The sequence below is a fragment of the Leucopleurus acutus genome (assembly GCF_964270905.1).
Source record: "Leucopleurus acutus genome assembly, chromosome: 4".
Lineage (NCBI taxonomy): Eukaryota > Metazoa > Chordata > Mammalia > Artiodactyla > Delphinidae > Leucopleurus > Leucopleurus acutus.
Genome location: NC_139146.1, coordinates 23,777,455 through 23,789,924, shown reverse-complemented (window position 1 = coordinate 23,789,924; position 12,470 = coordinate 23,777,455). Strand labels below are relative to the sequence as shown.

Below are 12,470 nucleotides of genomic sequence, written 5' to 3'. Positions count from 1 at the left end.
TATTGCACTGTGGCTGATTCTCAAGATTAGATGCCACGTGACTACAACCTGCCACTGGGCATGTTACGTATCATTGTATCCTCTCTGGTTACCACCACCAGGCCTGGAATATACTAAGCACACAATAAATCTTAAGGAATGGAGCTGAATTTATTTTGGTTGCTAAGACTCACTTTTCTTCTAAGATGGGGAAATGATTCCCCAATCTTTATTGCATATTCTTTTATAGAAGTTTAGGCCTAAAGAGGTAAGTAAGTGTTATCACCAAATTTGGAGCAAGTTCAAGTAACAGCAATGCTGTTTTATCTGGAGTGACTGTTCCATGTGATACTCATGAACTGTCACTAGTTACCTAGGAAAAAAAAAAAAGGTACACTAAAGCCTTCCCATGCTGACTTTTATCTTTTCATCTTTTGGACTTGTTTCTCCCTCCCTTCTCCCCAATCACATGATTTTATCAGACATACTGCATAAATTTGAACCTCAACTATCCATAAAATTTGTGTTGTTTTATTTTATTCTAATACTTATATATGTGATAGAGTGTGGTATAAGCTATTTTTAAATGGGAGAAATCACATTCAAAATAATTCATTTTTGTTAACACACAGTAATATTAAAAATCCAGCCTCCAAAATGCAGTGAAATGAGACATTTAAGTAGTGTTAATGAATTCCAGAGTCTCCTGTATGTTTTACTATGAGTTAGTATTATTGGCATGGATAATTAGTTTGATTAAAAATATCAGGAGTTATTTTTTCTTCTTGATGTGGATTTCAATAAAGCATACTTTCTTTTCTCTCTTTTTTAAAAACTTGTCATTAGCTCTGTTTAGTCCTAGTCATGATAACTGAATGGAAAGACAGAAACTTCAATTCAAAAGAAAATCTCAGATCTTCTGTTTTCTCAGAATCTAATGAATACCTGGTGCCTTTGAAATGCATTATATTTGAATTTGTTGGAAAGCAGGGATGGAGAGAAAAAAATTAGTAACCAAGAGGCAAAGTAAAGGAAAAAAAGATCTGTGCGTTATAGCTAGAGATATATTACTTTCTTTCTTTCTTTTTTTTTTTTGGTTGTCATACGTGGGCCCCTCACTGTTGTGGCCTCTGCCGTTGCGGAGCACAGGCTCCGAACGCGCAGGCTCAGCGACCATGGCTCACGGGCCTAGCCGCTCCGCGGCATGTGGGATCTTCCCAGACCGGGGCATGAACCCGTGTACCCTGCATTGGCAGGCGGACTCTCAACCACTGCGCCACCAGGGAAGCCCAAGACATATTACTTTCAAATATCTTTTCCTCATTTGATGATAATGTAAATGCATGTAGTATTTGCTAATTCTGCTTGTTGGCACTTTCATGATTATGGATTTTATTTTTTTCCTACAAGTTATAAATTTGGTTACAGTTTTGACTCTGCTATATACAAGTTAAAGATAACATTTTAAAATTTTCTATAGGTCTTTAAAGATATAAAGACCTAAACAAAAAAAACTGTCTTATAAATATGCATTTTTTTCTTCTAATATCTATTTTAATTAGTAGTATGAATAGATATACGATTTAGAGAGAATAGATTTCACCCATTTTCATCAAGCCTCTATAGTAGATTTCAATTCCAACTTGGAATGTGGTGCAATATATAAAAAATTCCAACAGCAGTTCTGTAGTTAAAGGCATTATATAGGTTCTGAGTTTATGGCTGCTGGGGTTAAGCTACTTTCTGATTAGAGTTTAAAGGTATCTGGTGGTTGGTTGCTAGAATTTCACTGCATAAATGGCCCAGCTGCCCAAATGACAAGACGACTGAACCTATGGAATCCTAGAATTGTGTTTCAAAAAACAAAACTTTAAAATCTTAAAATGTGACACATATTTACTGTAATGAGTAATGGTTGTGCGTTACATTATTAGAAAGAATTTAAGAGAACTGAACATCTAAAGTATTACTAGGATATGAGAAGTATAGAATACATGCTAATAGAAATGATGAGTTTGGCTAGTTGCATAACTAATATTTGCACACACTTTTGCAAGCTTTTTGATGAATCTGCTGTTCTTTTGGGACAATCACCCTCTATTGGGTTTGACAGGTTCTTTCACTGACTAACCAAGATAGACATCCACGCAGTCCCTACAGAATGATATGAATTGTTTGTCAATTGTTAGCCAATGAGAGAGGCCAACTGCAAATGCTTAGTTCACTGTCTCCCCCATTTGAATAGATTTTCTTTTCTTCTGAGAGAAAAAAAAATTGCTTGCCTTAAGTTAGAACAGCACATATTGGGAAAAAAGGGCAAGGATCAACTAATGCCATCCTTTCAAATATTTTATACTATTACTTCTGCTTGAATTTTAATGGTAGTAATGATAAATCTGCATCTACTATAATGCAGTAACATAGAATATAGAATAAAGGCAAAGACATATATACATACGTATAAAATATAAGATACATATCTATTTATATTTTATACCTAAAATTTTCCTGTATGTATCTGTTGTATGCAGATGTTCCAAATATTGCCTAAAAATATGTGAACTGGAGATTTATTTAATTTAAAAGTTCTCTTTTCAGATCAGGAATCCACGTTGTATATGCATTTCCTCAGTGGATTCATGTCCTCTGGGCTTCCTCTTGCAGTTGTCATCCTTGTCTCCTCTGTCATCTCATCTATTTTTCAGTCTACAAATATACACCTCTTCTCTAATCTCTCCCATCCTAAAAACAACAATAACATCAAAACCAACTCTTCCTGACACCATATCCCTCTTTGTTTACTGCACACTGGGATGTGTTTCCATTCCTCTGCTCTAATTCACACAGACATTTGTTGAGAAAGTATTTGTAATATCATGTCACACATTCTCATCTTCCATTCTCTCCTCAATCTATTCCAAAAGGGCTTTCATTCCCATAACTCTACTGAAATTGATCTCACCCATGTCTCCAGTGACCTACATCTTGCAAATCCAGGCTTTATTTATTTCTAATCTTAAGGATCTTGAACTTTCAATAGTATTGGATGTAATTGATATCTTCACCCTCTCAATACACTTTTCTTTTGGGTTCTCCAACACTGTTTACTCTTGTTTCTTGACTACCTCATCAGCCATCACTCAAGGTTTGGGTTCTGTGATGCAGTGTATCCTTGGTCTTTTGATCTTTCTCCTCCCACATCAGCCATCAGTGAGTCTCCTTTGCTGGCTCTAATTCCACAGCTTGATTTCCATCTGTTGTAAGGCTCCAAGGCTAAGCACTGGAACTTCTTCCCTTCCCTATTTATACCCTCTCTTTAGATGACCCTGGTCAGTGTCTTGATTTAAACACTGTCATTATGCTGATGACTGCCAAATTTATGTCTTCAGCGTTGACCATTCCTCTGAGGTCCAAGAGTATGTGAGGATGTCTAAAAAGCATGTGAGATGTTATTGACCAATATAAAATCTTGGTGTCCCTTCCCACTATAAAGCATTTCCCTCCCTTAGTCTTTTGCAAGTTTTCAAAAAGCTTTTTGCCCTTGTTCACAACGACAAAAGTGCTGCTGAGGATGTGGAGCAAATGTCACATCTTCTATTCATGTGCACATTCAAAATGACATCCTGGTTCTTATATTGAGGATTCTAATAGCAGCTTGATATTTAGAAGACACTAATTTAACTTTTTAAATATACATTTATTTATTTATTTATTGGCTCCGTTGGGCCTTCGTTGCTGCACATGGGCTTTCTCTAGTTGCGGTGAGCGGGGGCTACTCTTCCTTGCAGTGCACGGGCTTCTCACTGAGGTGGCTTCTCTTGTTGCGGAGCATGGGCTCTAGGCGTGCGGGCTTCAGTAGTTGTGGTACACGGGCTCAGCAGTTGTGGCGCACGGGCTTAGTTGCTCCGTGGCATGTGGGATCTTTCCAGACCCAGGCTCGAACCCGTGTCCCCTGCATTGGCAGGCGGATTCTTAACCACTGGCCATCAGGGAAGCCCTAATTTAACTCTTAACTTAGAAAAAGGACTCAAATTTCAAAAAGTTTGGCAAATCACAAATGCCATTAGGATGATACATGACATGTAGCCATTTTTAAACAAAAGTCTAGTATTTGGTGGCAGGGTTTTCACTTAAGAGGTTTAACAACAAATTATTAGTTTAAATGTCTTAGCTTTTTTAAGGCACGTGTGGGCCGATAAATAATGTATACTCTGTTCCCACATCATTGAGTTTATTGTCAGGCAACACATTTTTATTGCATGCTCCTGTATACTAAAGATTATGTTAGATGCTAAGGTTACCTTAGTGATTTAAGGACACATGTCCAAAGACCTCAAACTGGTATAGGAGACAGGCAATAAACAAGCAATACATCAATAATTAATATTTCAAATTGGAAAAGGGTGTAAAAAGGAGAGGAAGTCAATATTAAAGGAGATAGCAAAGGAAAGCTCTACTAAGTTTGTTTGCTAATTTGTTTTAATAATAAAAGGTTATTTCAACTGAGTTTATCAAATTTTGAATAACTACTATTAGACACTATGTTAATTAATGAGAAGGCAATGATGAAAAATGTATATTACCTGATACCATGGAGCTTGTTGTCTAGTACTGATTACTACTAAAATGTTTGTTGATGCTCTTTGATTTTCCAAAATAAATGCTTAGTTCATTTATTTGGTCTGAAATTTAATTTTGAATATGATAAGAACTTAATTTTTATTCTGATAAGTTACCTAGACCAATGGTTTCAAATGTTTCAAGAATAAGGACCTATATTCAGAATTAATATATATGAAGGGTTTTCATAGATTTGTATTTTCTATCATTTATGTAAAAAACAGTCTATAGTCACTATGAATTTAGTTAACTTTAATAAGTGTGCATTTACTCAGAAGATAATTTATATACATTTTTAGTAATATATATTTGTAATGTACACTATATATTTAGTAAACAGTAGTTCATACATTTGGGGAAAGGATTCCTTATTAAATATCAGCTAGATACAGAGGTGGAACTATGGCTATACTTGAATTTTCTACTGCTTCCTACCCAGACATGAGGGAAAACTCAATGCCATACATTTGTATAGTGCTTAAAAATGCATGGGGAGGGAAGGATGAATAGGTGGCGCACACAGGATTTTTAGACGATGAAATTATTTTCTTTGACAATGGTAGATACACGTCATTATATGTTTGTCAAAACTGATAGAATGTACAACACGAAGGGTGAAGCCTAATGTAAACTATATACTTGTGGTGATTATGATGTGTCAGTGTATGTTCATTGATTATAACCAGTGTACCACCATGATGCAGGATGCTGGGGGAAAGCTATACATGTGTGTGTTGTGGGGCGAGTGGATCAGGGGATACATGGGAACTCCATGCTTTCTGCTTAGTTTTGCTGTAATCCTAAAACTGCTCTAAAAAATAAAGTCTATTGAAAAATAAGTATGTAAATGTATAGGGGAAATCTGTGTGTATGCATATGTACATATATGTGTATGCATAAACACATACATGCATATATGTATTAAATGAGACTGTATACATTTATAAAATGTAAAATTATATATAGAGACAACACATGAACAAGTGTTATCTTAAGCCACATCTGTTAACAAAAGCAGTATTCATACACATACACACATAATTTATGACTTTGTATATGCATATATTTTCAATCTTTATAGTAGCTTTTGAAATACATAAATATCTTTGTCATTTTAGTGACATGCGATCCAAGACTTAGAATGTTTAGGCGTCTTCCAAAGTTCACACTGCTCTAAGGGTCACAGCAAGGGCTTAACCCTGACTTCTTTGGTTAACCATTATTATAATCATATTATTACCCTCCTCTGCTGAATTTATAACAATATAACTGGAAACATATTTTTTAAAACAATGTAATAAAATTTACAAATTACATATTTTGGTAATTTTGTATTTGAGGAACAGCTTTTAAAAAATTAATTAGGTAATAAAAGCAGCAAGAGGAAGAAATATTAAATATATCCTGGGATGTATATACTTTCAGCCTGTGATGGCTTAGGTGAAATCCCATGCCTTAGGGCATGAGGAAATGTTCTCTTTTCTCAAATTTTCCTCAAGCCATGAGATTCTGTGCACTGACCTGATTTGATTTGGGGAATAGTGCTGTTGGTATTGAAATTCAGTAATTTTTACTTTTAATTTAGGAAAGTCACTTTCCCTTTATTTAAAATAGGTATGTTGCCTGAATTATTGAGTAGCCATGTCCCTTAACAGCAACTCTAATCACTTTTATGATGGATAGAAGATGTACACATCATTACTGTGAAGTTAATTTAATTCTGTTCATGTTAAAATTTAAGCAAATCTTTAACCACATATCACTGTCATTTCCTAAGTTTTTTAAGTATCCCCTGAAATGGCCAGTTTATATGCCAATGTATTTTTCAAATTGTAAAATGAAAAAGATTAGCTGACACAGTGCAGTAGCCCCAAACACAATGGGACAAAGCAGGTGAATTGCCTCAGAGGCAGCTTTCTTAATGTTTGACTTTTTCTACATTTACTGAATACTTAGAAGTGCCAGAGGTGGTGCAGGGCCTAAAAAGGATTTGCTTTTCGGGATTTAGAGGCCAAAATTTAGACAGTCATATGACTGTATAATCATGAGAACAATTCTAATTTAACATTTAGAAATGTAGGGGATTTTGTATGATGGACTTATGATAATTTTTCTACATAATTGAGGGGAATTGGCAGATACTACTCTGTCTTATTTAGTGTGGAAGTTTCTTACAGAATGTAGATTGAAAGATGGCAGTAAAAAATAGTCCTCCATTTCCAGAGAAATTCAGGAAGTGGGAGTATTAACTTTCTGGTAATCTGATCTGTTATTAAGCCTCAATTACTTCCTTTCACCCACCCACACTATCTATCCTCTTCATACAGGCAAGTCACCAGATTACAATGGTCTGTGATCGCAACTGGAATGCATTCTCTGCCATGATTCAAGTACACAAGTCCTAGTCCCCCCAGCATGACACATTCACAAGGATATTTCCCCCCAAGAATTTCATCTCAGGAACTGCACCAATATTTCCTTTCCTATGTAAAGCATCAGTAATGTCTTTTATTACTCTATATAAATTATTCTCATTTAGTCTCATTGAGTGAGAACTTAAAACTTTACCCAGGTTTTTCCAAATTAAAAGGATATCAGAATATTTTATGTCTTCAAGATAGCTTTAAAATAGTAATGTTGTAACTCTAATATTCTTGAGAATCTATTCCAAGTCAGCACACGGTTGGCTATACATATTTCCTCTACTGATAGTTAAATATTGATGAAAGATAAATGAAGAAATAGCTGCAGGATGTTGCTTCCTTACTGAAATGAAATGAAGAATTATACTGATCACTAGGAAAATAGCGTGCTTGTTTCTTATGAGACATGTAGGTTTAGTAACACATTTCTACTATTTGTTTAAAAAAATGAGATACACTTTTAAATAAATGCTAGCAGAATAATTTTTTAAGGAAAATTCACTCTAAATCCAACCTAGAAATTCTATACCTGTAGATGTACTTAAAGAATACAGCTTAGCAAGCATTGAAGCCAATAAATCAGACAAATATCTTCAAATTCAATAATCAGATACATCTTTATGACTTTGACAACATTTGGTGATCAATTGGTTATTTGACTTTTCAAAGGGTTAACTAATGCCTGCTTTAATAATACCTTGAATAATGATAATGGAAATTTTTGTTTCCATGTGATTCATTTTGATAGAAACCAAATTGTCACGCTGACCTTTCTTATGGCATGTTTTTCTGAATGTAATTTCTAAAAGGGGGAGACTTAGCAATTTGTATTGTGCTGAATTTTATTTATAGTGTTGCTTTCATAATTTACTTGGCATACATTTATTTTCTGGAAACGTTTATTGAACTCTTATGAATAGTTGAGATGTACCCAGCATCCTTCCCCTTTTTGTCCTCAACCTTGCTACTTCTTGTTGACCCACATCTTACAGGAAAGGGGCTTTGCCTTTTTGCATGGGTGAAGCATATAAACTAATTTAACCAACCAGCCCAATACAACCCTATACCAAATAAATTCAGTAAAAGTAACTCTCAGTGTTTTGGGAATTCTAGAAATCAGATTTCCTCTCTTCCTCTCTATCATGTATGTAGTGTGCAGATATGAAGACTTGAACATCTGTAGTCATTTGCTGCCAAAAAGACAATCTGAGAGGAACAGAGCCCTAGAAAATCCCAGGGAAATTGATCTGGGCCCGAATCATGTTTAATGTCAATCACAATTTAGCTCTTGGCATTGCCAGTCATGTGAGGAAATACTTTTCTTGCAATCATTTGCCAGTTTGAATCAGGTCTGCACTTATTGGAAAATGAATTACGTACATAATGGATAAGAAATTTGTTACCAGGAATGAGGTTACAAGTAACAGGGGAGAATTCTTTAAAAGTGAGGGAAGGGCTTCCCTGGTGGAGCAGTGGTTGAGAGTCCACCTGCTGATGCAGGGGACACGGGTTCGTGCCCCGGTCCGGGAGGATCCCGCATGCCGCGGAGCGGCTGGGCCCGTGAGCCATGGCCGCTGAGCCTGTGCGCCCGGAGCCTGTGCTCCACAACGGGAGAGGCCACAACAGTGAGAGGCCCGCGTACTGCAAAAAAAAAAAAAAAAAACAAGTAAAAGTGAGGGAAGTGAGAAAAAAGACCACTCTGAAAAATCTTTGTTTTACAATTGCATGGTGGTTGGTTAAAGTGAAGTTATTGTACTTTGGACCTAGAGCATGTGCTACCAAAACTACTGTATTTGGCAACTGAGAAAAAAAGAAATAGTAGGATGATGGATTCTACAGACAAAACAGAAACAATCTTGCTTTGTTATGTACCTCTCAAAGCAGAAAGAATAGAAAAGAATGTTTTGCTAAGCGTGGCTCCTCTGTCTTTGGTGTGTGTGCAATATACCTGTATTAGTTTAATTTGCAGGGACCCCCATGATTGGGAAAGTTGAATTACTTACAACAAGCCAAATGGAAGGTTATCAGAAGCAGAGATATGAGAGACATGGTAGGAGAATATAGAGAGGAATAGGAAATATATGGCCTTATCCTAGCATATTTTTAAAGCACTGTCTCCTGAAAAAAATATAAGCACTCACATTATGGAAATAAAATCAAACTAAAGGTTGAGAGAAGAAAATAAATATAATAAATACCACTACAGTCCATTGGCTTCTCTAAAGATACAACATATACCTATATATACATATATATACACATACATATATGCCTATATGTACATATATACACATGCATATATGTACATATATACACATACATATATGCATATACACACATATATATCTCTAAAATATGTCTTATACAGATAAATGTTTCCCAATTAAAGATGGAAGCAAAGCTATATTTATAACATTATTTTGAAAAGCCTTCATAAGAATATGATTTTCACATTATTTAAGGTTAGTATATTAAATATTTTCAACATGTAATTAGATGACATTCTTTTTATAGATATAAATTAAGTAAGCATTATTTTCCAAAATGATTTACAGGTTAAACAATATTCTTCTAAGATGCTGTGGATACCAAACACTCATGAAGAATGATTTTTAATACACATATCAAAAAAGTTATTTAAGTCTGATTTCCTTTTAACAGTCTTTAATTTTCTGATTTCCAGTTTACAAGTGTTTAAAATAGACAAGTATGATCTTTCCTCTTAGTAATAATGTTGATTCAAGATATTTTGATTCAATATATGGCAATAAGTCTCCACATGTTAACCATTAGTATCTTGGTTTTTTTTAGTAGGATGTAACACTAACAACCACTACCTACAAAATACATCATTATTTTGTTCGTTTTACAAATCTCTTCTCCACTTGTCAATTCAAAAAAAAAAACATTCTAAGAATTAGGGAATACGGAAAACTTAATGAAATTGACTTCCAGATTTATAATGTTTCTATTTTATCCTAGAAGAGAACATTAAAAATATGTCATTGCTATAAAAGACCATCTTGTTAACGTTACAAAAGATTGGTGGGAGCAAGAACTGTGTCACTGATACGTGGAGCTTTGGAGTTATCTCTACAAATTAGGAAAATGTTCAAAGGTAAAAAAGGAAATATAGCAATCCCTAAACCATGTTGATGATGAGTAGCTTAGTCTAAACTAAATATTTTTCCACTCATAATAATCATCCTTCCCTCAAATGCCTTTTAAAAACACACATTACACAGTACAGTAGCAGAAATCAAGGACAGCACAGACTATTTTCAAGAACAGAAAAGTCTCCAGCGAAGAAAGGTATCTTATAGCAAAGAGCAGACTTCTTTAGAGACATTAGTCAATTAACTTGCAATTCATTATGAAGATTTTTCTTTCCTCATATGGGGAGAGTCTACTCTATTTGAAGTTGCCACACCGTTTTCTGTTCCTTTTCTAGAAAACCTGCCCTTAGTCCGTTTCTTCTTCACACTTGGGGCCTGAAGAGGAGCATCTTCTTCCATCCACCTCTGAAGCTGAACATTAAATAAATTCCATGTTATGTATGCTTGGATAGTGCAACTGGATGACAGAACAGCAATTTTCGCTGCCAACACGTTCACATCTTCGGTAGTGCCGTCCGAATTCCCATTCTGCCCTCCAGCCAGGTGAAAACCAACAGTGATCACAGAAACAATTAAAGTCACGAGTCGACCCAAAATAAACACAATGGCCCACAGAGAAAACTCTTTCTGGTACTTTTCATCGCTAAAATAAAACAGGTCGCAAAAGTGGGAAAGGAATTCCACAAAATAATGCATCATCAAAAGAAGAAGTCCCAGGTGATTCAAGTACAAGAGGTAAGCTCCCGCAATGTGAAAGAGGTGAAGACCAACGTAGACAACTTGCTGGGAGAGATCTTGAGGTTTGATTCTCTGGAAGTAGAGTTCAGGAAAGGCGTGAAACCAGTAAGCCAACTGTGAGATATAGAAAAACTTCATCTGAAATGTCATCATGTTATTGGGATGAGCCCTCCATAAGACAGACAGGTCTGACAGGCAGTTTTCAGAGTGTAGAATGAATGTGCCCCAAATACAAGAGACAAGGAAGAATACACTAAACTGACCAGATTCGTTAAATTTGCTTTGTTTCGGTTTGGGGAACTGCATTCGCCTGTTAATTCTATCCAAGACATACTCTTGAATAGTGGCGTGAATGATGATTGCCACCAGCATGTAGAAGAACACTGTGGCCAAATCTTTGGCACCATAATGATAAAGGAACTTAGGTGCTGTGGCTTTTTCTTCTTCTTCGGCAGGGAAGGTAACACCGTGCTGGAGAGTAATAAAAACGATCGACACTTCTGCTGTTCCCTCGAACATGAGCCCCAGCACGAAGAACATCCCCACACAGGCGACAAGGTCCGCATGATTCTGCAGGATGAATTCCTGGCTCAGGACTGGGGGGTTCTTGGAGCCCTTCTTACGAAACGTCATGGTGGCGCTTCCCAGTTACTCACCGACGAGCGGCAGCTGCCTCCCCGTGGCTGCTCCTCAAGGCGCCGCCGCCGCCGCCGCCGCCGCGGCTCCGGGGACTTCACTCCCCATCCCGGAGCCGGTCCCGGGTCGCTACGGCCACCCAGGAAAAAAAAAAAGAAAAAAAAAAAATCAAAGCAGCTGGCCGAGCAGGACTGAGCATGCGCGCCAGGGCCGGCGGAGGCAGGGAAGGAAATCGAGCGCCGCGCCCCTACCCGGCGCCAGGCCCGGGGTTGCGAGCGGTGATCTTCCACGTTGATCGGCGCCTCTTTAAATCCGCTGCCAGCGTCGAGATGCTCCTAAATGATTTGTCCATAGCATCTTCATTACTGACCGTGACAAAGCAGGACAGAACTCTGCTTGTTCTTCAGCAGCATGATAATGATAAAAACCAGCATAGTAATAATGATAGAAGCAAACTCTCCTAGTGCTTAATATTTACCAGGTGCCTTTACTTTTATAAATGGAAACTTTCTAGAAAACTCAGTGAAGAAAATAATAGTGTTTTAACCGTTTTTAAAGATTATTTTTATTTCTTCCAAAAGAGAAACTGAGGCACAGAGGTTAAGTGGTATGCCCAAGATCACACAGCTGGGAGGCGTTAGAGCTACGATTTGAATCCAGTGCCTGTGCTCTCGACCATTGTATTCTAGTACCGCTTATTGTAAATCAGTCACACCTGGAAATATTTTGCTAGCGCAGCAACAGAGCGTACTCAAAAACAGTTCCCCGATAATAATAATTATTATTATAATAAATATTATAAAATATATAATATAAATATATAAAGAATAATATAATAATAATAATATAAAATAATAATAATATATATAAAATATTATTATCCCACAATAATAATTGTGACAAAAATATTGTCTAGTCAGTAATCAGATTTATTGCATTTTAAAAGATGGGGAGTTGG

General features: G+C 36.3%; 1 protein-coding gene across 1 annotated transcript; it reads right to left on the bottom strand.

Moving 5' to 3' along the window:
- Positions 1 to 3,356: 3,356 nt before the first annotated feature.
- On the bottom strand, positions 3,357 to 11,519 carry TRAM1L1 (translocation associated membrane protein 1 like 1; the record flags this gene model as incomplete). The annotated part of the gene is given in 4 exon segments (XM_082838183.1): positions 3,357 to 3,409; positions 8,895 to 8,997; positions 8,999 to 9,020; positions 10,479 to 11,519. Coding segments are annotated over 4 exon segments (1,209 nt in total). The 5' UTR covers positions 11,510 to 11,519.
- Between the last annotated feature and the right edge of the window lie 951 nt (positions 11,520 to 12,470).